The 26,093-nt window shown below is 40.5% G+C and overlaps 3 protein-coding genes across 3 annotated transcripts in view; all 3 read right to left on the bottom strand.

The window, feature by feature from the left end:
• Positions 1-1,148: 1,148 nt before the first annotated feature.
• LOC124116429 (phospholipase ABHD3-like) lies at positions 1,149-3,221 on the bottom strand. The gene has a single exon (XM_046477759.2). It carries the CDS (start codon positions 2,671-2,673, stop codon positions 1,561-1,563), a length of 1,113 nt encoding a protein of 370 aa, XP_046333715.2. The 5' UTR covers positions 2,674-3,221; the 3' UTR covers positions 1,149-1,560.
• A 111-nt stretch (positions 3,222-3,332) lies between these two features.
• LOC124116430 (sulfotransferase 4A1-like) overlaps positions 3,333-26,093 on the bottom strand; it is a 28,384-nt gene continuing 5,623 nt past the window's right edge. Inside the window, exons 4-6 of the mRNA XM_046477760.2 lie at positions 25,551-25,654; positions 6,047-6,227; positions 3,333-4,347 (exon numbers count right to left, since the gene is read on the bottom strand). Of these exons, the coding sequence (XP_046333716.1) occupies positions 4,235-4,347; positions 6,047-6,227; positions 25,551-25,654 (398 nt within the window). The 3' untranslated portion in view covers positions 3,333-4,234. The remainder of the gene's footprint in view (positions 4,348-6,046; positions 6,228-25,550; positions 25,655-26,093) is intronic.
• LOC124116428 (zinc finger protein 345-like) lies at positions 13,292-21,673 on the bottom strand. Its single transcript, XM_046477757.2, has 2 exons — positions 21,573-21,673; positions 13,292-16,969 (listed from the first exon to the last, which is right to left on the bottom strand). Exon 2 carries the CDS (start codon positions 16,860-16,862, stop codon positions 14,532-14,534), a length of 2,331 nt encoding a protein of 776 aa, XP_046333713.2. The 5' UTR covers positions 16,863-16,969; positions 21,573-21,673; the 3' UTR covers positions 13,292-14,531.

The raw sequence follows: 26,093 nt of genomic DNA on the forward strand, positions 1-26,093 counted from the left end.
CTAGAAATAAAGGATACCGCCTCATATGTTTCCTATTTAGATCTATGCATAAACGTTCAGAGTGAGAAAACACTATCCACAAGACTGTATGGCAAGAGGGATGATTTCACCTTTTCCCATTATGTCAAGCAATATTCCTGCAGCCCCAGTCTTTACATTTCACTTTTGAGGTACAATCGAGTATGATCTTTCTACTAGGATTTCAAGGAAGTTGTTTGATCAAAGTTACATCATAAAAGCCCTCTGTAAAACTTTTGAAAAGTTTTGAGATAGACAAGTGGAGGACATTCGACGCACAGATGACAAAAATTATCTCGAGGAATGTTATTCCCTATCTTTACTTGTACCATATGTTCCCGTGTTTTTTTAGGGAAATATTTTTGACTTGCCTTTACATGTTTTTGTGACTGGTGCCATCGTTTGGGCAGTATAACCTCCCCTTCTCGCGATCACCTGGTATAATCACTATTTGATAGTGATTCATGATATCATGATTTAGGCGGAATCCTAAATCGATTCTGCAGAGATTTCTTATGGATATAGAAAGGGTTTTGTCGCGTTTATATATACCATTATTTCTTTAAAATGTTAAAACTGCGTAAGAAATAAGCTATTGTTTGCGTCATTGGTAACAAACAGTAGTGAGACGCGAATACGCTCTAAATAGAGCCCCAAATTCCGTGAATCTAGGATTCAAACCCACGACACAGCAGATCAAAGGGATGGGACCCCTGATAACCTTCTCAGTCAGCCATACGTATATCAATCAATCAACATGTCATTATGGTGACATTTCTAAAATCTACATTTGATATTTCTCAGTAATATCAAGAATTTGCCCCAAATACAAAACGCCAACGTCAGAGTATAATCAGTGTCGATTATCTGCCGAAACAGATCCTTGTCCAATGTCCAGTAAAAAAGGAAGTTTTTGTTAACTTACGCTCTATAGAAGTACGCCCGCTACACTAGGGTGGCCTGTAAACAATCGAGTCTGGACCAGTCAGTCCAGAGATAGTAGACCAGACAATTCAGCGACACGATAGTGCGTTTACTGATGTTATTGAAACTAAAAATGATAAATGTACAAGTGCAGAGATCCTTCTGCTTACAAAGAAAGAAACACAAAAGAAACATTATCATGAAACTCAGGGATTTAATATCTCCGCAGTTCAACGATGGGCGATGGGTGTAACATAATTTGAGAATCAACAATGAGGAATTATACATCATCTGTCCTGAGTGAATGATTCCTAGAAGTTTATGGCGAGTTACAGCATGGACAGGTAATCTGTAATTCCGAATAACTCAGTATCAGTTTAAAAAAGAAAATGAAGGTAAATCGTATCAAATGTCAAGGTTACTGAGAAAATCTTAACTGAAGCCAGCAAATTGCTCAGATGACGTAATATTATCAATTTGTTACGACATGAACAATGGATGACGTCAAAGTGTATGTTTTAACAATTAAGCACTGTGGCTTCATCAACTGACCAATCAACATAGACAATCACTAAAATGTATTTGTGATTATATCAGAAAGTTTTGTCACACGATATCTCAACATTTAGGTGTAATGTCCTCCTCTCTTGCGTCTTGATACTCCAACACTGCATCGATGTAGTCCACAGCCAGTTTCCCTGCCCAGGATTCAAGCTTGTAGTTCTCTATGAATCCACAGTGACCACCTTTCTCTGTCGTCACCAACATCCAGTTAGGCCGCTGGAAATGATCATAGGGTATGTTGCCAGCAACACAGATCGGATCGTCCAGACTGTTGATACACAACACAGGGGAGACAACTGAATCAACGTTAGCCATTGGGTCGTTGTGCAGCCACATGTCATCAGCGTCCTTGAACCCATGCATCTTGAAGTAGAGGTGACCCTCAAATTCCTCTATAGACTTTGAATTGTAAACAGCTTGGATGTCCACAACTGGCTTCAGAATATGTTCGTTCGGTTTAACCAAAGAGGTTTTTAGCATATATACTATAAATTTCTCATATACGGTGATCATGGCCTCAAATTCAGGTAGATCGAATCCCGACCCTATGAATACAGAGGGGCCGATGTACGACCTCCCAGCGTACTCACCCAAATACCTACTCAGTATAGCCGTTCCTGCGGAGTAAGCAACGCCAGCCATAGCAGCCTTAGGGAACTTCCGGTGAATATGCTCCACACAGTATCGAAAGTCACTTGTTTCCCCAAAGCACTGGAGACGCGGTGTTGTGAGTAAGGAACCACAATGACCGCGCCTGTTGAACACTGCAACTCTGAATCTCCCGGCCGCCATCTTGCACACATTGCTAATACCCCCCTTCCCTCCCCCCACCCCTGGAATTACGACCAACACGGGACTTGTGTCCGTCAGACACGCCTCGTTGTCCAACCAGTCAAGAGAAACGAGACCACCGTCCGGTAAATGTACGTTTTCTCTCTTGTAGTTCAGAGGCGAGAACTCCAGACAACAGATAATTGTATGTACATGTCTATTGCCGAGTCCCCACGGCGGGGTGTAAGGTTCTTTCAGCCGTGGTACTTTATTTATAACGTACTCGTGGAGTTTGGAATCACCATAGAACAGCTTCGGTGCAGACTTTCTTCGTCGGAACCCACCATAATAGGTGTAGACGGCAAGACAACCGACGCAAATGACCACAAATATCATCTCGACCCTTGTGAGAGAAACAGGTCTGATTCGCAATATCTATATCGACAAAAGTCGACTGTCCAACGGCGGCGTTTACCGATGTTAATATAGTAACGGTTTAATGGCGTCGGCGTCAATACTAACTTGATGATAATTGACGTGCTTCCATTGTGAATAACAGCCATTCCCACACATGCACAGCACGTGGACGTGATGATAATTGTTATGTTGCTGTAGAGACAATGCTGTCCTTTAACGTTATGATGGCTGCACCCATGCGCAATATCAATGTATTGTGCGGATTCAATTTCAGTGGCCATTTACTAACATTTTAATTAAAGGGAAAATTATGACAGTAACAGACAAATGTTCATGCTAGTTTCAAAAGTCCTGGGGTCCGTTCCACAAAGCGACCTTCGCGCTCAGGTGATCGTAACTCCCATTCTTGAACACAGACTGACGACTTCTGGGCATCAGTATTAATTAAGTGATTAAAACGCTCCACTATGTACGTGCCAATCTATAGATTTAACTTTAAGCAAATGATATTTTTTACATTGCCATTTTCGGATCTTTAGGGTCACTGCTGCGTCCAATCAGGTTGCAGCTATTTATTATATTTAACGGTAACTCATTAGTTATTGTACGTTTTACACAGAGACAGATCAAACTCGATCTAAGTTATGGAAAGTAGAAATTACATTTTTATTTCAAACACAACTGTGGAGCTACCTCAGCCACTATGCATACAGATCATAAGAAAGATGATTCAATCACATCGGTATTGGTGTATAAAGTCAAACAGCTTGATACAAACACAGCGTGGTGCAGAGCTTCATCATCCAGGCACATTAATCAGCATAATAATGTTAAAAAATGTTTGGACCACAGAGCTAAATTGAATTAGTCCCTTCATTTTGGAAAACAGATTTGGCGAAATGGTACGTGAAACAAACCCGTTCCAGTGCCTGGTTTGCATTAGACTTCTTGTCGATAATGGTTGCAATTTCAGTTTTGATAAGGAATGTTGTCATTGTTTGAAAATATTGGAAACAGCTAAATAATGTTAATAATCAGAAAAGACCATGTTTGGTTGGATGTGATAAACAGGGTATGTTGTGTAAATAGGGTGTAAATATCGTGGAAAGTACACAATAGTGTTAATATCGAATGAATTGTAAACATTATGCAACAGAATGCATTGGCAGCAATATACACGTGTTTATGTGTTTACATAAACGTGTGTGTTACCGATAGATGCATAGATGTCAAATCTTATAAACTTTTGCATTTCAAAAGAAAAATACAAAATATATTTTAAGCTAAAACATTTAAAATCCAAGTGTTTATACACAATATTAGAGGAGCTGTATGGATGCATTGCACACACTGATGAAACTAGTTTCAGTTCAGGTTGACACAGTTTCCAGCAGAAGACGAAAACGTGATTGATATTATGAGCAATGTCCAAGCCTTCTGGTATTGTAACACTCAATGACCTCGTCCATTTGGTCGCCTTTAATGATCAGCATTGGTTACTGGAGACCAACTGGAACCCGGTATCCTACGTTTGACATTATCACAGAGAACATCTAAGTTCAAGCCCCGTTCCATCCAAATGCCCTCTTATTGCGTCGTCAAATTCTTCGTCTTGTGTCACTGTGAGCCAGTTCTTCCATTCTCCTACCTGACCTACAAAGCATGAACAATGAATCAGCAAGGACGCATCGTCAGTAGCACACATATGACTGAATCAACATTCTTAATTCTGTTTCTTGTTTGTCTCCACAGCAATATTGCAGCCATAACAGAGCCGCCTGTTTATACCCCATCTGGGTAAGGCCAACCAGTGTACCCTGTCTGGCGCTCGGCATTAGGGGGCTAAAACAAGGACCGGTCGGCTCGGAGTCAGTATACTGTGTCTGAGTGGGGTATTCATGTTAAACTGCGGCATGGTATCTCAGTGAGCTAGCACTATAAATCGGCATCAATACGGACTAGTACAAGCAGCCACACAAACACACACACGTACATGCACGTCGCTATATAAGTGCAATAATCTTGGACGCGACGTTATACCCCATTTCACCTCACCTCACCATCCAGTGATGGTATGGTATTGATATCTGTAGGGTACGATGACACGCAACCTGGCAGGCCCAGACAACCCAATCCCCATTTCAAAGGGCTCTGACTACAAGTTTTTAGAGACCCGGATTTGCCATTGGGACGTTATCAATTACGCCTTACACTCTACTATGTATATTAGTATCTGAACAAAAGCGACAATAATCCACAATCCATAATCATAAGAAATATTGTACAATGTGCAATTCCGACATTACCATAAGCATGACTGTGTATATGAATCACTATCAAATGGGGATGATACCAGGTGTTCGCGAAAGGATTGGCTTATCTTCCCCAACCAATGGCACATGTTACAAGCACATGCAAAGGCCAATCAACTGTTTCCCTTAAAAAAGGGACTTGCATTGGACATCAGTTTTCTCACTGACGCATCAAATTTGAAAGTGTGCTCAACCATGAGACATAATGAAAGCGTCACCCAGGTCTTGAATGTTGTAACACTGATCAAACAACTCTTAAACAGAAGTCGCCTATTGAAGTCATTGAGGTGAGGTGAAATGGGGTTTAACGTCGCGTCCTAGATTATTGCACTTATATAGCGACGTGTATGCGCGTGTGTGTGTGGCTGCTTGTACTAGTCCGGACTCATGCCGATTTATAGTGCTAGCCCACGGACTGAGATACCCTGCGGCAGTTTAACATGAATACCCCACTCAGAAACAATATACTCCGACTCCGAGCCGACCAGTCCTTGTTTTAGCCCCTAATGCCGAGCGCCAGAGAGGGGAACAACAAGTGCGATCTTTTAACGTATTTTTGAAGTGTTTGAAGAAAGAGCATGCTCGATTGAACCTCGAAAGTTGTGAAACGTTGACACCAAAGTCTGAAGCTGATGGCATATTGTTCGTCATAAAGGGAATGTTGACTATTGGAAAGTTGTCATACAGTCCAGTGGATAGATTTTCGTTACTCTCAGTATTTCAGATTTCTATTTCAATCTTCTTGATGAATCAACTTTATTATTATTAAACTTTGCGCGAAACTTTAGTCAGTTTCTTGGTCGTGTTAATACGAATGTGCAGGTGATGTAACATAAAGCATGGTTAATTTTAATATGTTATCGAGATGTCTGGGCCTTTGGTTTAAGGACTTTGGGCGGAAATCAGCCTAGCTTGTGTAATCGATCCTTTGCATTGAACACTGATGCCGAAAGGGTTTAATCCTCTTTGGAAAACATGGTGAGTACGCCAGGAGAAGACTTGCTGGGGCGGCGTATGTCATTATTAAATCAGTAACTCACCCTCGGTGTCGTACATGTCTGACGTGAGGGGCATGCCGTCACAGTGGGCCTCCGTCTTTACGCGTTTAGCTGGCTGCATTTTGCTGGTGTCACAGGTCGCCTCCACCAAGTCGCCTATAGCTTCTTCATCCATGTCAAGATCCAGAAACTTGCAAAGACCTCGCGTTTGTTTGTAGGGGTTCTGTTGAAATAATCGAGGCATTAAAATTCAGATGAGATGTGAATTCGGTTTACCGATGCTTTGAAGAGTATTTCAGTTACATCACCACACGTCAGCTTGATGTGGGAGGGAAGTGATGTTTATCACTCCTATGAAACCCGCGAGCACGAGTATGGTGTGGACAAACCTACAAAGATATTCAGGACGAACTGGGATTCAAACCCACGATCATAGGTTTCTTGCACGCCTATTGGGTGCAACCCTGTATGCCAAACTGCGACGCCTCCGTACAGGACTATCCTTACCACGTTAATTTCCCCCTTCTGTATGTATATATTGTTCAGGTAGAAAACTTGACTGTTTCCGAAAATAAGTGACATTAACATTCACGCTTACAGACCAAAAGTCTTCCTTATTGGCGGCCATATTGGTCGAAGTGCAAAGATCAGGTCAAAGTAAAAACATAAACAATCACAATATATAATATTATTATATAATATCACAAAGAAAATGGAACCTGTATCCCGAGACCCACTACCAGCTGCACTGGCATCGAATTTCTTTACATTTTGAACAATAACGGCCATAAATAGCGTTAATATTGTGGCTGCAAAGGCGACCATATCTAAAACTGGATTCGCAGCTCTTGGACAAATGCAGATGACAAGATTGGTGTGAACAAGAACCAATCTCCAAGACATACCTTCCGTCTATATCGTTTAAAAGATTGCCTTGAGCTATTTACAGTAAATCTGCCATCACCTATATCATAATGTTTTTTTCGCAGGTCGTCAGACCTCATATTCCTGGAATTGTTTACAGTTCTCTTACCTAAACAATCTTGATCCGGATGAGCTCGATGGTGACAGGGGACATCTTTACGTATGGTTATGCCACTTTCAGCACATTACCATGATTACTTTATAGGGTATTTGGTAATAACAACGACACATGTACTGAACATCAAAACATTAAATTATATTGATTTCACATTTTACATAATAACAAGATGTAACTATATATATTGAACATATATAAAAAAAATATAGAAATAAAGACTTTATGGATAAACTTGAATAAGTGTTTATAACCTAAATAATAAATTTCATTGGTAGATAGTTACTAAGATTTAACCGCATAAGACTCAGAGCACAATAGTACAATATCATGTGAAGAATTGGTGTCAGTTAACAACTTGAGATGAGATGCATGTCATGCAGGTAGTCATCAGAAATAATATCTTAACCATCAACCCAGATATCGTTCTTGTACATAAAGTCATTTGTGTTCTGGCTGACTAAATCTCCTAAAAAACCAGCACACCATTAGCTAGGTCAGACCCACGGTACCATAATAGGTCTCCGGGGAGACAACATCAGACAAGCATGCAACTAGAAAGTGTTTTTACTCGTAAAAACATATGTCTCCCCCCACTCCCCTAACCCCCATTCATTCGTTTACTTCACGTTAAACCCCATCTCTTCATTCCCACCCTCCATTACTAAAAAACAGGGACAAAAATAGAACTCCTAGAAATTTCAAACAACTAATGGGCACCACTTCAGTGCTGGGTTAATGTGTATACAAAGTTTCGCGAAAAAATATTAAACGGTTTCTGAGTTATGGTCAGGAAACAAAGCTTACCCCCATTCAGAGTCTATGTTCAACTTATCTCCATGGAAACGAGAAAAAATAAAAATGTCAAAAATCTCTAAATAGCAAAAGCCACCACTTCAGTGCTGGGTTAATGTGTATACAAAGTTTCGCGAAAAAATATTAAACGGTTTCCGAGTTATGGTCCGGAAACCAAGCTTACCCCCATTCAGAGTCTATGTTCAACTTATCTCCATGGAAACGAGAAAAAATAAAAATGTCAAAAATCTCTAAATAGCAAAAGGCACCACTTCAGTGCTGGGTTAATGTGTATACAAAGTTTCGCGAAAAAATATTAAACGGTTTCCGAGTTATGGTCCGGAAACCAAGCTTACCCCCATTCAGAGTCTATGTTCAACTTATCTCCATGGAAACGAGAAAAAATAAAAATGTCAAAAATCTCTAAATAGCAAAAGGCACCACTTCAGTGCTGGGTTAATGTGTATACAAAGTTTCGCGAAAAAATATTAAACGGTTTCCGAGTTATGGTCCGGAAACCAAGCTTACCCCCATTCAGAGTCTATGTTCAACTTATCTCCATGGAAACGAGAAGAAATAAAAATGTCAAAAATCTCTAAATAGCAAAAGGCACCACTTCAGTGCTGGGTTAATGTGTATACAAAGTTTCGCGAAAAAATATTAAACGGTTTCTGAGTTATGGTCCGGAAACGGTGGGAACACCGACGCCGACGCCAACGCCGACGCCGACGGGAACCGTGCCAAAAACAATATGTCTCCCTCCATTCTGGGGGAGACATAATGACATAAGCTCGATAACTTTAAGTCTTTAACTAAATAGTGTTAGCTGTTACGATGTAAAAAAGAGATTGAATCTTACCAACTGAAATAATGCATGAAAAGCAAAAAATAAAAGACACAACAGGTTGGTATGATCAAAAACGTGTATTCAAATTAACAATCAATATCAATGACAGAGTCACTATAGCTAATAGAACGGACAAGTCGCTGGTGCACAAGGTCACACGACATGATACAGAAGGTACAATGACAATACAATGATCCGATAACAACCTCAAAATGTTGACAAAGTATGCTGCACGTAAAAACCACAATCAGAATTCCCTGATTTTCTGTATCAAGAAGTAATCAGGAACAAATTGGACAAATATGAATTTTAAGATCTAAAATCAACATCATGATAATACCTTCAACACAAACAGAAATGGCAATAATTTCAGTGTCAAGTATTACCAAGGAAACCATGAGTCAGAAACAAGCTCAGCTAATGAGCAAGTGAGTATGGCTTTACGCATCTTCCCGAGGCAAGGGAGTTAACTGACTATAAGAGTCCAGTTTCCACCCTTGCCGAACTAGGCTGGTATCATGGAGTTACATTTTGGCTGGACTAACGAGTCTATGCATGGTCCAATCAAAATCGCGCTCCGAAATCGAAAACCGGTTCGCAAACTGTCATGTAGATTTCGGTCGATTGGAGGATTTGCAAAGCATGTGCACCGCTAACTCAACAGATATATTCTAAATCGTTTCATGTTTTTAATCAAGGTGCTCACGTGATTTGATGCACTTCGCGATGTAAGACTCGTTTTATCACAATATCAGATCGTCTTAACTGGGCGCCACCGTTTTGTTTGAAGCAAACGCAAGTGATACGAGAGGGGGAATCTGATTGGTCCATAGGAGAGGCATAGAAGGAATATAACTTGTAATAGCCACTGGTGGTGGTACGATCGAGCCCAGGAAATTGAGCATAGCTCGGCAAGGGTGGAAACTGGATTTTTAAAGTCAGTTCACTCTCTCGCCTCGGGAAGATGAGCTTTACGCCGTGTTCAGCAATATTCCAGCAATATCATGGCAGGGGTACCAGAGATGTGTTTCACATATTGTAACCATATCGGGATTCGAATCTGGGTCTTCGGCGTCCATCACTGGGCTACCCGATCGCCCCAGTTCAACTAATGATACCTTCTACACTAAAACCTCTACTGACAACAGGGAAAGTGTTTGCAGGTAAAGGACTTGCAGAAGCAGCACCACACAACCATTTCTAGAAGTCCCCAGAAATCATTCCATCCCAGTGTGATACAATTAACTTCCATTTAGTGAAATACATCAAGGATATGGACCTGTTCAGATGAGGATACTTCGCCTCAGGTCTCCAGCAAATGTCAAAACAAATTCACAAATGGGAATAGATATTTCCCACTTTCGTTTATAGTCATAACTAACTTAACTGATGGTTTGGTCAAGGTGACACATAATTCCCTGACATCAGGACCAATAAATATGACAACAAGGAAGAGTCTTTAATGCTTAATTTTCATTGTTGCAGTGACTGATTAAAGTACCTCTGACAGTCTGAAAATAAGATTTAAAAATATCAAAATCAAACAAAATGGTTTTTTTCCAAATTTGCCTGCTGCATGTCTTCTAAAACGGGGAACTATCTAAAACATGCACAAGGCATGTCTACTGTAATGACATCACTTCAAGTCGTATGACATGTCTGGTAAGGGAACACATGCAAGATGCAGTATAAGTTTTCACCAGAACACCCTATGACATTAATAAGAATGTTATACATATTTTGATTGAATGATATCACTTAAGACTTGGTAAAAACATGTCAAACACAGTATTACTGTAAAACAGAAAGTCCTGTACCTCCAACGACATTAACATGAAAAGTAAGTAAGACATCACTTTTCTGGTTGAATGAAATCACTTTTGGTTTGAAAAACACATATATTATCCAGAGATCCAACAAATGTCCTTGGAGATATTGCTTTCCTGAAAACACATTGGTCAAATAATATTAGCATTAGTGTTAGGTTTAATTGTTCAAATCTATTTGTAACTATATTTTCCTTGAAAACACTTACATTTTATTCCATCAGTGCAATGACATGAGTGAGTTGTGTTTAGCGCCGCTTTTAACAGTCTTCAAGTTATCTCAGGGCGTGTCAGCTTAATGTGGGAGGAAAGCCCGAAGTGATGCAGGTCTAAGACGTTTAACACTTCCATGAAACCCACGAGCATGGGTATGGAGCTGACAAACCTAGAAACATAATCGGGGCGAACCGGGATTCAGACCCACAATCATAGGTTTTTGGTGTACCAAAGGGACGCAACTCCGCACAGCGAATCGCGGCGACTGAGCCACCCGTGCCCCGCAATGACATGACGGTCAGAATACTGAACTAAAAGAACATCGTGCAGACTCCGAGTTTTGTCACATTTATCGACTTGTGTTGACATATAGACCCGTGAAGATCCGGGGTAGAATTGGTCTTCAGCAACCCATGCTTGTCGTAAATGGCGACTATGCGTGTCGTAAGAGGCGACTAACGGGATCGAGCGGTGAGGCTCGCTGACTTGGTTGATGCATGTCATCATATCCCAAATGCGTGGATCGATGCTCCTGATGTCAATGCCTAGATTGTCTGGCCCAGACTCGATTATTTACAGACCGCCGTCATATAGCTGGAGTGCGGCGTTAAGCAACAAACAAAATGTGTTGACATATTCTATTCAAAAGAAGTAAAAGAACACTTGATTCTTTCATAAGACTACAGCTTACCATCAGTTTTGATTTCAGACAGATTTGCTAATCATGTCTTAAACAGATGGTTTAACATCATTCAGAGAATCGAACTGTATCCCGTCATGAACTGAATTGTTATTAGCTGTCACTAGAATCAAATATTTACGATTTTATAAAGCGTTTTTGTACTTGAACTTGTAAGTCAGTTATAGATTTCTTAAAAAAGACAACTCTCATATATACGTAGTATTTCATTTGACAGTAATGTGGTCACTGGTCATTGTCACATTTGAGCAGATACTACCAGGATAAGTGCGGTATATAAATGTATTATATTATAATAATAATTAACACTGTCAACATGGTCAAACCATGACAAATACTTGATTTTGTTATTGTTTCACTGAATACAATAAATGATACATCAACTGCTGACTTGTTATCGTATTCATGAATAAATATTCATATTCGTTCCCTATATTCGTGATATGTATCCCATTCGCCACATAGTACATCCCTCCATCACAGTGGCATTGATAAACCATACCTAGACTTCATGTCACAGTCATATGCAAAGAAATATTGTCCTGATATGAAAGGTGCAACGTCCAAGTAAAAGAGAGAACTGGTTGAAGATAAGATGGATTCAGGTGCTTAGAGATTATCCCCAGACTACTGATAACCCAGGCACAACTTCCTGGAAATAAACATCCAGTGAACCAATGGAAGATGATTGGAGTGTGTAGGGGTGTGTGTGTTATGCTACAAATCTAAACTGCCAATATCAGAAGCAAAGAATAAAGATCTTAGATTCCTTGAAAAAGGAAAATTATCCCTGATGATTTCCAAGTATATTATGCTGCACTGCCATGTTCAAATGCAGAAAAAAACCAACTCTTGCTTCCAGATCATGATCATTTCAACGGCACCGATTCAGAATTGTGATAATTTGTCCTGTCACCCTTACTTATTCTTGTTAAGTAATGCGCATTCATTACAAGTTGAAATGCAGTCAGTTTTGAACGGACTCTGTGACTTTCAATGAAACAAGGTGCCATGTGTCAGTTCACACTTTGTTGACTATCTTCACCTTGCTGCGTTAACCCATCGATATGTCCAGTTTGTCTAACAACCTACACCTTTAAGTCCCTTTAAGGCTTCAGCTTCTTTCAAAAGGATGACCTTGACCCTCAATCTCAGTCCATCAATGGCTTGATTACTTCTTGTTGACACAGAACCCAAGATAACCTGTGCATTTATGTAAAATAAGCAAACAATTAACCAGTAAACAATTAATTTTGACCTTTTTGCAAAAAATATGCATGAATTTGTTTAAAAAAATATATAATTATATAACCATGTGATAACACTTTGCACTTTAACCTAATGTATCCTTTTCAACCCCTGTACCTGTATTTCATCACAGATTGTTAGTTCACTGATTGAAAGCACAGATACATTAAATTCTACTGCAGTGAATAATGCATCGACATTATAAAAGGGTACTTCATGCATATCACTGTCATGGCTGCTGTTGGTTGTTAATGCAACATGTTGTACACCAGGTGTTGCACATGATGCAAATTAGAAGTCACCTGAAACAACATTTTAATCAATATTACATGAAAAATGTCCACAGTACTCATTGGTGTAAAAATACCCAACTGACTGGAATCAATGGACTACAAATATCCTGAGTTACCAAAGAAAACTATCAAATATGTGAATGCTAGCTTGTTGGTAAACGGGGGCATTGGTGGCCCAGTTGTCTATGGCACTGTGATTCGCTGTGCAGAGTTGCATCCCTTGGGCACACCAGAAACCTATGATTGTGGGTTGGAATCCCGGTTCTCCCCGATGATGTTTCTAGGTTTGTCTGCACCATATCTGTGCCCATGGGTTTCACCAAAGTGGTAAACGTGTGAGACCTGCATCACTTCGGGCTTTCCTCCCACATTAAGCTGACAAGTCGTGATATAACTGGAATACTGTTAAAAGCGACATTTACACTCAATGGCCCAAACTATTACCTGGAGCCCTGTGAAACTATGGTGCTAGTTTGTACAGACATCAACACAGTGGCTGAGTTAAGTATATGAAGAATCTGAACAACCAATGAATGACCATTTAAGTAACCTTGACCCTCAATGACCACCAGAAGTATATGGACCAAATTTCATCCAAATGCAGTAAAGAATTCTTGTGTGTTGGACCATGTGCTTGTGGAGATAGGGGTTGACCTTCAATATCAGCTACATTTATTTCAAGAACAAGGCCAAGGATACCAACACATCAGCAAAATATGATGTCCCCAGGAGGAATTCATTGCAGCAAAGCAATGTTGCATACAATAACAGTACAGTGATCCCTCGCTACAACGCTACCTTTGGGGTCCAAATTATCGATCAACGTTATGGACGTTATGTAGTAGAATGTAGATCCCCATGATTAACAACTGATATTCATGACAGAAGAATCCCTTGTCATACATGACTTCGATAAGTATTAAAATAATACAAACACTACATGATAAGTTTTAGAAATATCAGGTGTTTTAGAGAAATGGCAAAAGCTCTTTATGAATGACCTTACACATTTTACATGTAGGCATGAAATGTATATGTCCTTGACCAACAGTAAGTCCACTTCTAGTTTGGCAGTACACAATTACTACATATCCAATGAGCACCTCAGCTATCTTGGTCATGCTAGGTGTTTAATAACGTTTTTATTCCATGACCTTGAGGATGAAATTGACCATTGACACGACAGACAAAGTGTCAAAAATATTTCTAAAGGCAATGAAGGAGATACACATGATATGATATCCCTTAGATAACCAAGGTGTGTTGGGATTTTTTTTAAACAATAATAATTTGATCCAGAAAATACTGGAATTTGTGTTTTTTACCTTAGTTTATACAAACAAAAACATTTAACTAGCCATACAGGATGTGGTAAATATGTTTATAATTTGAATGAAATGTGGGTCTTGATAAAGTGTGCTAAAATTTATTTGGTCTCAAACAAAAATTCAAGACCAGATACCAATTATCAAATGGCCGGTCCCTCAGTAAGAACAAAATGTTGAGATGGTAATGCATGCCGTCCAAGCCTCACACCACATTTATATCCTTCTATGGACCATGTCAACTGTGTTTGTGTCTTTTGTGTCTCTCCAGGAATCCTGATTTCTTAAATACTTTCCCACACACATCGCACTCAAATGACTTAACTCCGCTGTGATGCCGCCTTTTGTGTGTCTGAAGATTACTTGATCCTGTAAATGTCTTCTCACATTCATCACACTTGTAAGGTTTGACTCCACTGTGGCTCCTCATATGCATCTGCAGCTGCCCGGATGTTGTGAACGCTTTCCTACACTCACAACACTGAAAAGGTTTCACGCCACTGTGGCGCTTCATGTGTACATTCAGGCTGCTCTTTTCCGTAAACCCTTTCCCACACACGCTGCACTTACAAGGCTTTTCACCAGTGTGGCTCCTCATGTGTATTTGCAGCTTAATTGAACGTGCAAAGGCTTTCCCACAAACCCCACACTCAAATGGCCTGACTCCGCTGTGACCCTTCATGTGTTCCTGCAGGTTACCTGATCTTGCAAACGCTTTCCCACACTCACCACACACAAACGACCTGACACCACTGTGACACTTTGAATGTTTCTGTAGGTTACCTCGTTGTCTAAACCTTTTCCCACACTCTTTACACTCAAAAGGCTCATCTGTCCTGTGACACATCATGTGCCTCTGCAGGTCACCCGATTCTGTAAAAGTCTTTCCACACTCATTGCACCCAAATGGCCTAATTGTACTGTGACTCCTCATGTGTTTTTTAAGATTATGCGGAAGTCCAAATGTCTTCCCACATTCCATACACACCAAGTTAGATTTGACTGCACTGTGAACAATCATGTGTCGAAGTAAATGGGCCGATTGTATGAACTTTTTCCCACAGTCTGTACACTCAAAGGGCTTGACTCCGCCATGACTGACCATGTGAGTATTCAAGTTGCTTGATTGCGTATATTTCTTCCCACACACTTTACACTCATACGGCTTCACTCCGCTGTGATACAGCATGTGATTCTGTAAGTTACTTGTCTGTTTAAATTTTTTCCCACACACTGTACATTCATAAGGCTTGAGTCCGCTGTGATTGAGCATGTGTATCTGTAAGTTACTGGTTTGTGAGAATGTTTTCCCACACTCAATACATTCATGAGGCTTGATTCCGCTGTGACACAACATGTGTGTCTTTAGGTGTCCTGATCTTTTAAATCTTTTCCCACACTCAGTACACTCATGCCGTCTTACTTCATGTTCCCTAGGATGGCTCCTTTCTAGCAGTTCTCCCACACATCCAGTGTCCTGGTCACTGAAAGAGTTGCTGATCTGAACTGGACTTGTTTCTGGCAGTTCTCCCACACATCCAGTGTTCTGGTCACTGATAGAGTTGTTGATCTGAACTGGACTTGTTTCTATAAGTTCACCCACACATCCAGTGTCCCGGTCACTGATAGAGATGTTGATCTGAACTGGACTTGTTTCTAGAAGTTCTCCCACACATCTAGTGTTCTGGTCACTGATAGAGTTGTTGATCTGAACTGGACTTGTTTCTATAAGTTCTCCCACACATCCAGTGTCCTGGTCACTGAAAGAGTTGCTGATCTGAACTGGACTTGTTTCTGGCAGTTCTCCCACACATCCAGTGTTCTGGTCACTGATAGAGTTGTTGATCTGAACTGGACTTGTTTCTATAAGTTCTCCCACACATCCAGTGTTTTGGTCACTGATAGAGTTGTTGATCTGTACTGGACTTGTTTCTATAAGTTCTCCCACACATCCAGTGTTTTGGTCACTGATAGAGTTGCTTATCTGAACTGGACTTGTTTCTAGAAGTTCCCCCACACATCCAGTGTTCTGGTCACTGATAGAGTTGTTGATCTGTACTGGACTTGTTTCTAGAAGTTCTCCCACACATCCAGTGTTCTGGTCACTGATAGAGTTGTTGATCTGAACTGGACTTGTTTCTAGAAGTTCTCCATCACATCCAGTGTACTGGTCACTGATAGAGTTGCTTATCTGAACTAGACTTGTTTCTAGTAGTTCTCCCACACATCCAGTGTTCTGGTCACTGATAGAGTTGCTTATCTGAACTGGACTTGTTTCTAGGAGTTCTCCCCCACATCCAGTGTTCTGGTCACTGATAGAGTTGCTGATCTGAACTGGACTTGTTTCTAGGAGTTCTCCCACACATCCAGTGTTCTGGTCACTGATAGAGTTGCTTATCTGAACTGGACTTGTTTCTAGGAGTTCTCCCACACATCCAGTGTCCTGGTCACTGATAGAGTTGTTGATCTGAACTGGACTTGTTTCTGGCAGTTCTCCCACACATCCAGGATGTCCAGTTTTCTGGTCACTAATAGTGTCGCGGATGTGTACTGGACCTTGTTTTTCCATATTTTGGATATTACTGCCTTAAGTATCTAGCATGAACTTCAAAGATGTGTTTTCCTTCACACATCTTCTTAAGTTGGTTCAGCACCACACATGAAACCAGCTTAAAACTGAAAAGGAACCACAGAAGTATATTATTATGATATTGACATGATAACAAGTTGTAAGTTACATTGCAGAAATACCCCTGCTAGAGAGTGAGTAAGAGGGTGTGGTTTTATGACGCTTTTAGCAATATTCCAGCAATATCCCGGTGGTGGACACCAGAAATAGGCTTCACATACTGTACCCATATGGAGAATTGAACCCAGGCCTGACAACGGACGCTTTAACCACTAAGCTACCCTACCGCTCACCAGCTAGAGGAACAAATTAAATAACTGATTCTTGTCAGGAGTAACAGTTTACTAGTCACTGATAGCATGAACAAAGACTGTAGGTACATGATAACACAAGATCACATGTTTAATCACATTACCCCAGGTCATTTGTTTGGTTCATGCAGCAGTAAGCAAATATTTCATTATTTTCACTGTGGCCCATAAACATGATAAATGAGGGTGCCAACCCCTCCTGCCATGAAACCTGAATACCATCTAATTGCTCACTCTGAGTCTCATTGGCTTACCCCTAAATCCTGAATACCACTTAACAACAAATTTCACCAACAAAAATTTATTGAAAACATTTCTGGGTCATATAGGGTGTGATTTGCAGTTAGATCACTTACGTACAACATTATTGCTATTCTTTTTTAATGTTTAACCTCATAGCAAGTACTTATTGTATTTGCACCAATGGAACAAACACCGCAGAGACCCTCTACAAAGAACCTACCCGTGGAGATCTAGGTTAGAAGTATTGTGTACAGTCATTCATGTAATGCTGCTGCAACTCAGCTTGGAGAGGTGGGTGTTTGATGTTTGTTGTTTAACGCCACACTCAGCAATATTCCAGCTATATGACAGTGGTCTGTAAATAATCGAGTCTGGACCAGACAATCCAGTGATTGACATCATGAGCATTGATCCACACAATTGAGATACAATGACATGCATCAACCAAGTGAGCCTGACCACCCAATCCTGTTAGTCGCCTCTTACGACAAGCATAGTCGCCCTTTACTGCAAGTATGGACTGTTGAAGACCTATTCAACCCCGGATCTTCATGGAGAAATGATTGAGTGAGAACAATTAACTGTGATAACAAATGCTTCCAAATGAGTGTACCACCTGTCCCAAAACAGAATAATTTCAAGTCAGTGAGAGTAACTTAGTGAGTTCTCAGTGACAAATATAGGTATGTCTTTTGGAATGTTGCCATTTCACTTTCTTCAATCTTATCACCATTGTAAGCATGATACATATACATAGTATAACTGACATATATATTCTGATAAGAAATACACTCATTATTCAGCGTGTTTGTGGTTGATTTTATTCCAATTAACATTGAAACCTCAAAGATACACATGATATACACATGATACAGGTTGAAGGGTTCCGAGCATGTGCATGACAGCCTTGGACCCCTCAAAATTTTCACTGAGTGTCCCTTGACTCAAAAATAGTTAGACCTAGGTAAATTGACAGTTTCACTTCAGAGCTTGTCATGACATTTCAACCGAACAATCCTTCCCCACCCCTTCTGTACTGCTGCCCTTGAAGATTCGGGTTAGAATATGTCTTCAGCAACCCATGCTTTGGTTGGGATTTGGTGGTCAGACTCGGTGACTTGTTTGATTGTTTCATATCCCAATTATGTGTATAAACGCTCATGATATCACTCTCTGGATTGTCTGATCCAGACTTGATTAATCGAAGGTAGCTTGAATATTGCTGAGTGTGTCATTAAACAACAAACAAAACATTGGTCTGCCATGTGTGTGTTACCTGACAAGTTATACATTTACAGGGTCAAACCTGGATTACAGCCTTACCAAGATTTTGAGCCAAGACAGGAGAAATGTCAAATGGGAACAACTGATTGGTCGATACAGATCCAAGACATCATCATGCAAATTCCCACACATCACAGGTGGGATCTTAAGGTTGGTCATGACAGCTATCATTGTATATTTAGCATTGTTATTGTCAAGTAATACCTCCAACTACGCCTTTACTAAAGTAATAAGCTGAGCATCAGGTAAATGATGGCCTCTGGCCTCATGGCAGTACTGGCCTCCAGGCAGTAATTGTTCAGTTATTTCTTAAATATTTAGTCTGAGGTACGACTAACTTTGGCTGTTGGCCTTGTTGTGGGCACAGGTACTACCAGATATCTTTTTGAATACACAAATGTACCCTAGCTTGGCAATATATTTACAGTACCATTTTCACAATGCATGAACCCGGTCTCAGTCCTGTGTGCAATATGCCATACAATTCCTACAGAAAGTTACCGGGGGTATAATTTGTGTATACAGAACGCTACCTGGGGTACAATTCTGAAGTACCTGTGCTGACAATGAACTCTGAATATTGGTGCTCATTTTGGTGCATGAATATGGTCTTCAGTTGATTTCAGATATAAAAGTTACCCAGTTAGTGCCCAAACATCTACCTGCTAGAACTTGTGACATGGTTATTTGGGCATAATCTCTATTACTATTATGTATATGTGAGTCTGTAAATGACCATGTACACATGGATCTTACCTCTAGAGACAAGAATAAACTTAACTAGAATCAGCTGTATTTCCATGATTACATTAATCACAAACCAATAAGACGTGATAGGTACAGTAGATATGTAGAGTGGGTGAACACTCCCAGCGATTCTTAGCCGAGAGCCACAATGGGATCTGACAGTCAAGCAATGACCCTACAGTATGACGCTCTCGGATAGCTGGTTCTATATAGAGTGGGGAGTTGGATGGTTAACATGAAATCAATCAATTTCATTATCTTAATTAGAACTTTATCCTGGGTATCAACTAGTGGTGGGATGATACACCGATGCATCGTGATTTTTTACTTCTCGATACAAGTATCGATCACAGTCACACACAAAGTAAAAATTTTTAATTCTGACCTTAAATGTTTGCTTTAATAACTGTTCCACTAATCAGTAGTGCAAATTAATATTAAAAACATAAATATTTTCATCCATTGTGCCATACTTCACACTACCAACTGTAAATCATCAGTGAACCCAACAGTGAACACACAATGCCATTTAGAAAGTGGTTAAATGTAACAAATGTTTTATTTGGGATAACAGTTTCTTAGTAAAGCAAAGATTCTCCGGGATTCGAACCCACACTGCCAGAGTGAGGCACCTAATCTTTACTGAGAAAGTGTTATCCCAAATATAACATTTGTTACATGAACCCAAAAGGTTCTCACCACAGGAACTCGATGATAGCGTGTATAACATAATATATTCGTATCGAAAAAAAATCACACCCCTCTATATACATGATATACGTAGAGAATCTATGTATATAGAGTGGTCTGATTTTTTCTCTCTATTCAGTGTGCAGGCAAAAACGGCACCTCAGCAAAAGGTCATAGATTTCTTTGGCGAAAACTGCCACTATGTGTTGGCGAAAACGGCACCTCTATTTTTGATAACGATAAGAACGATTTAGTATTATATCTTCATCACATATTTATAACATCAGTTCATGTACCACTGAGCATTGTGATAGTAGCTGACTCAGCTAATATCTCGATAACAGGCCACAGAAAGTCTGGTACCACATACACAATTGGTCCACTGGTCACTGTGGTCAGATGGTACAGCATGTTGATTTTTTCTGACATTCTTCTTGCATGCAATTCATCCAAAGGCCATTGTGAATAATATTGATCAGACATCACCATGTTAGGCCTCTTAAATACAGTTTCAGCTTGACATTAAGTTAAACTGAGTAAATGTACCTAAACTTCAAGGCGTAGAGTGTTTTCACAATAAGTTAGCTGAGCCCCCTATCAGAGTCGGCGAGTAAATTGGAGTAGGGGACTAATTTCTAAGGTAAACTTGTTTTAACATTTCACAATTATTTGTGTTTGTAAGAGATGATGTGAGTTTAATTTCATTTATTTTACTTCAAAGCATGTTATGTTTTCACAATAAGTTGAGTTGCGTATAGGCAAAGTTGGAATATAGTTGGCGTAGAGGCTAATTTCTAATGTAAACTTGTTTTAACATTTCACAATTATTCATGTTTGCAAGTTACCATGTAAGTTTAATTTCATTTACACATTTATTTGACCAAGGTAAAAAAACATAAGGTGCCGTTTTCGCCAGGCAATAGTAGCCGTTTTCGCTTGAGGCGAGGTGACGTTTCCGCCAATCGGTGCCGTTTTCGCCAATCGGTGCCGTTTTGCTCAGGTGCCGTTTTAGCTATAAGTTATAACCCCCCAAATATGTTATACACGCGATCATCGAGTTCCTCTGGTTTTCACGGGGCAGGGTTAAAAGATGATTTTAAAAGTAACAACCTACTGCACTTTCAAAAAGTAACCTCGGTCCGCAAATGATCCGTATCGAGCTAGAGACATACCCGGAGGTGTCATGAATTTGACCATGAAACTTATAATAATAACAAACCAAACTCGGGCCAGACGAGACCTCTCTGACTGATTGCAATCTTAAAGAAGGCTTCACTCTTTGTAAACGCTTGGGGAAAGTCGGATAACGTATCGGGTCGCGCGGTAGTGTATATCTATATCTTTTCCATTCATCTTTCTAAACATGTATACCTACCATGTTACTGCGTCAGGAGATAAATGATTCCAATGAACACATCGCGTGAAAGAGTCAAGCTTCGAGCTTTGTTTTTCTCAAAGCTCCTCACAGCGATCACCAGTGCGACGATAGGAGGCAAAAGACAGTGTTACGCGCTGAGATAGAGTTGGGGTCAAAGGGAAGTAACTCTAAATATCGCACCAGTCATTTGTTGCTAAGAGTGTTCAAGTTCGATTCTAACTTGACCAATCTTTTCAAAATGTTTTTCATAATTTTTTGAAGTGTCAACAGGAATTTTGATCAATGTGTGATGCTATTTAGATAAATCATGGACTTATATTTTTTTTGATGAGCTCTTGTTTACATATATCCGTGACTAAATAAGTAACTAAATACATTAAAATATATTTACAAAGACGCCTGCTCACGTATATATGCCAAGCATTTCATAACACCGAGTCGCCAAAGAGCGAAGTGTACGTGCGAAAAGTTCTGGTTGCACATTTTAGTTCACATTCATGAGGCTGCCAACCTTTTGGTACGCGGGATTCGGGAAGCTATTTCAATAGAAATGAGTCGCGTCCAAGATTATTGCACTTATACAGCGACGTGCATGGACATGTGTGTGTGTGTGGCTGCTTGTACTAGTCCGGACTCATGCCGATTTATAGTACTAGCCCACGGACTGAGACACCATGTCGCAGTTTATCATGAATACCCCACTCAGACACAGAATATACTGATTCCGAGCCGACCAGTCCTTGTTTTAGCCCCTTTATGCCGAGCACAAGGCAGGGTAACAACAAGCACCATCTTTTAACGTCTTTTAAATTGGTATGACGCGGTCGGGTATTTCAATAGAGAGTATGCGGGACTCAGCAGTGTGGTATCCATGACGCAAATAAAATTGCAAACAAACATAAAACATTGGTCAACCATGTTAATTCGGGTTAAACCATTCCAGGGCTATGAAATCGAACGTAAATACAGTTAATTATATAAGCAGATAGTTCGTGATACAAAAGTTTTTAATGCATCACAAATATCCGTGTTTCAGAACAAAGATAAAACTCGACAGATGAGATGACATATATCATCATGATCACTTAAAACAGATTTGATACCCCAATCCCACCATCTCTGCTCGGGAGTACACTTGAAATGTAGCATTGATTCAATAAAATGTAGAATGTATTTTGATATTTGAAAAAAACACAAACAAACATCACATGCAATTCCGCAATTCCAACAGGTAATAGAAAATACAAATAAACAGCTGTTAATGGAAATGCTCCTGTGGATAGACTGCATTCCCTTTCATGTGCTCAACAGATTGTTTGAAGCAACCACAATGAAGCCAGATAACATGATGAGCTATAACGAACCAGCAAGCTTGGTATGTTAGCAATCCTTTTAGTTTCAGACTTGAGTACCCTTGGCTCTCTCATAAAGCATCCCCATGAACATTGGCCATCGTTGCACTTTGTTGTTGAAACACGTGGTGCTCATAGACGCCAGTCAGGTATCATATCCCAAATATCTCTTTTGTAATATATTATTCTCAGATCTGCTTCGAAGACGGCTCATTTATATTAAAGTTCAAGGTTATCCTGAAGGTCATGCCTTAAAAAGCGACTAACAAGATACTCATTTACCGAAGATCCGTTAAACTTCGTTGAGACTAGAAAGGGTCACGAGTGACCAACGTTTGAGGTAAAGGACACATTGAAGGTCATTCGCAAAGAGGGTTTGCCAAGGCTCTTTTCTTCAGACATGACAATTCCCGTGCATGTAGTCGGAAGCGCTGAGGATGGGTATACTAGAAGCGTAACCGCTTGTAGATTTACATATCTGACGTCGTGTGTATGACTATTTCACAATATTCAAGACCTACAGAGTTCACAATGATCCAGAGAGGAGAGATATAGAGAGAAAGAAATTGTCACTTACCTGGTGACCTGGTGATGTTATTGCCTTGTCCTGACTCCGGGACGGCCCCCGTGGTCTAGTGGATACATCGTATGCCCGGTCAGCGGCATGTGGTTTGATCCCGTGCGTCATACCAAAATACGTTAAAAGATGGTACTTGTTGTTGCCCTGCCCGACGATCGGCATTAAGGCCTAAAACAATGACTGGTCGGCTCGGAGTCAGTATACTATGTCCGAGTTGAGTATCGATATTAAACAGCGGCATGGTATCTCATCAGTAGGCTAGGACTATATAACCGTCATTAGCTCGGACGAACGCGCGTGCAATCACAGGCACACACAAACGCAAGCACGCGCGCGCACACACACACGTGCATGCACGTCTCTTTTTAAGTGCAATAATCTTGAACGCCATTACAGCTCAACTGACTCAATAAGGCATCAACTGTACACAATTGGCACACAATTATTTTTTTCTGGTTGCAGGGTTCACTTTCAAGAAGAACACGTGAAACCGCTCTCACTGAGGACCTCCTGGTCACCTCTACTGCTGACACGGCTGCCTGGACGGGTCACTGCCTACTGTAGTAGCGCCCTCGGGTTCTAGAAACCTATGACATTGGGTTCGAACACCAATTCGCCCTGATTATGTCCCTAGGTTTGGCAGCACCATACGAGTGACTCACTCAGTCAGTCTACCTGCTTGATTGGAAAACAAAGATATTCCCCTGAATTCCTACCCTAGCAGCCTTGGCCCCGTTACACAAAGACATCTTAGCATACTTTAACACTGGCCTACGATAGTCGTAGCGCTAAGATCGCTTTGTGGAACGGTGCCCTGGTCATGATTCTCGCTGCCCATGTGTATATCAACCTGCATTGGCACATGCCATCTTTGATAGTGGACATAATCTCCCACATAAATAACTAATGACTTAACACGACCACAAAGCAGTAACGGTAAATTACGAACCGGAACATGCCAAAGAGTTTTTGTCTGGCGGTGGATTCAAAATTGTGGCCGAAGCAGTGACATATTCGGAAGCCTTTGAGGGCCATTTTTTCTTACATAACAGGGATAATGCGACTGTTTTGTGTCTTCTCGTCACGCCAGGTCTGCGTTGAGTTGGCCAAAGTGCCAGGAAACATTATTTGCAGACAAATGATATTAACGGCATGTACATACAGAAGGGAAAATAATACTGACATACCATTAGCTATGTAAACGTGTTTGTTAGAGCCCGAGAACTGCTTGGGTCACTACTTCAAGATATTTTTTTGTTTCTCATGGGGAGGCCGTACGTTTTTGATTTCTAACATAACATATTTTTCCAGGGCATACAACATATCCAGGGAACAACTCGCGAACATTCTCAGATATCAATGAAAGTCAACTTGTTTCATTAAAATGGCATCTGACGAGAACTCTTGTAGTATTCTCGAGACATCTCAAAATAATTTTGCGGTTTTGTGGTAGACATGACTCTGTCTTTCTAAGTGAGTGAGGTGGGTTTAACGCTGCTTTTAACAGGATTCCAGTAATATCGCGGTCTGTCCGCTTAATGTGGGAGGAAAGCCCAAAGTGATGCAGGTCTCACACTTTTATCACTTCGGTGAAACCCACGAGCACGGGTATGGTGCTGACAAACCTAGAAACATGGTCGGGGCGAACTGGGATTCGAACCCACAATCATAGGTTGCTGGCGTGCCCAAGGGACGCAACTCTGCACACCGAATCGCGGCGACTTAGACAACTGGGCCACCCGTGTCCCCTGTCTTTCTTAACAACTTGTTAGATGCATAAATACTCTGCAGGTCAAAGAAAGTATGGACCCATGTGTGATGGGGGCTAAAACTGAAACAAACAAGAAATGGTTTCTAGTATTCCATGGTGGTGTATTTGATACGGGTATCATGGTTGTGTTTTGGACCTAAGTTTGCAGTGTTTCGGTTACTGTATTCAGACTACTGACGTTCTGATATCGCTTGTAATTTTGGGACAAATGAACGTTTCAATTAGATGCGTTTTTGGCCCGGCAGTTTACATTAATACACATTGGATCCTACCGCTTGGGTGTCTTCAAAACGGAGTGTGTGGACCAGGAGATCTCGATGCCCAGTAAAGTCCTGCTGATATTGCCTCACATGGTGGAACCACCCGTCATATCCAGCTGCAACGTCAAGAACTTCATGAACACATCGTGAACTTTAAGACAGGATTAATGAACAGGCAAATGACAAGCTGAGAAATAAGACAAATGAGTACAGTCGTACTGACTTACAGTATTTCTCTACACATCTTCGGATGATCTGAAATTTCGTCACTGATCATTGTGCTATATTCCATATTTTCCTGTATACTTGCATTTCCGAGAATTTGAAATAGTGCCACGGTTTCGTAGCTCACCTGGGTATGTAGCCAACAGCTTTTAAATGTCAACAAAATCAGTATCAACATCAGTGGATGTCAGCATTGCTTTTCAAATAGTTTCTGCATAAATTCGTAAATACATGATAATAGTATTAACGAATATTAAACAAGTAACTTCATTTTACACCTTTTTTAATCTGCAAGAGTGAATGTACTATCGTATACATTGTTGCAATGTA

Source organism: Haliotis rufescens, unplaced genomic scaffold, assembly GCF_023055435.1.
Source record: "Haliotis rufescens isolate VD_foot unplaced genomic scaffold, xgHalRufe1.0.p SCAF_21, whole genome shotgun sequence".
NCBI classification, from domain to species: Eukaryota; Metazoa; Mollusca; class Gastropoda; order Lepetellida; family Haliotidae; genus Haliotis; species Haliotis rufescens.

What these genes read in the sequence shown, in the direction of transcription:
- LOC124116429 (XM_046477759.2), bottom strand. Translation starts at nt 2,673, where the DNA reads ATGATATTTGTGGTCATTTGCGTCGGTTGTCTTGCCGTCTACACCTAT.
- LOC124116428 (XM_046477757.2), bottom strand. Translation starts at nt 16,862, where the DNA reads ATGGAAAAACAAGGTCCAGTACACATCCGCGACACTATTAGTGACCAG.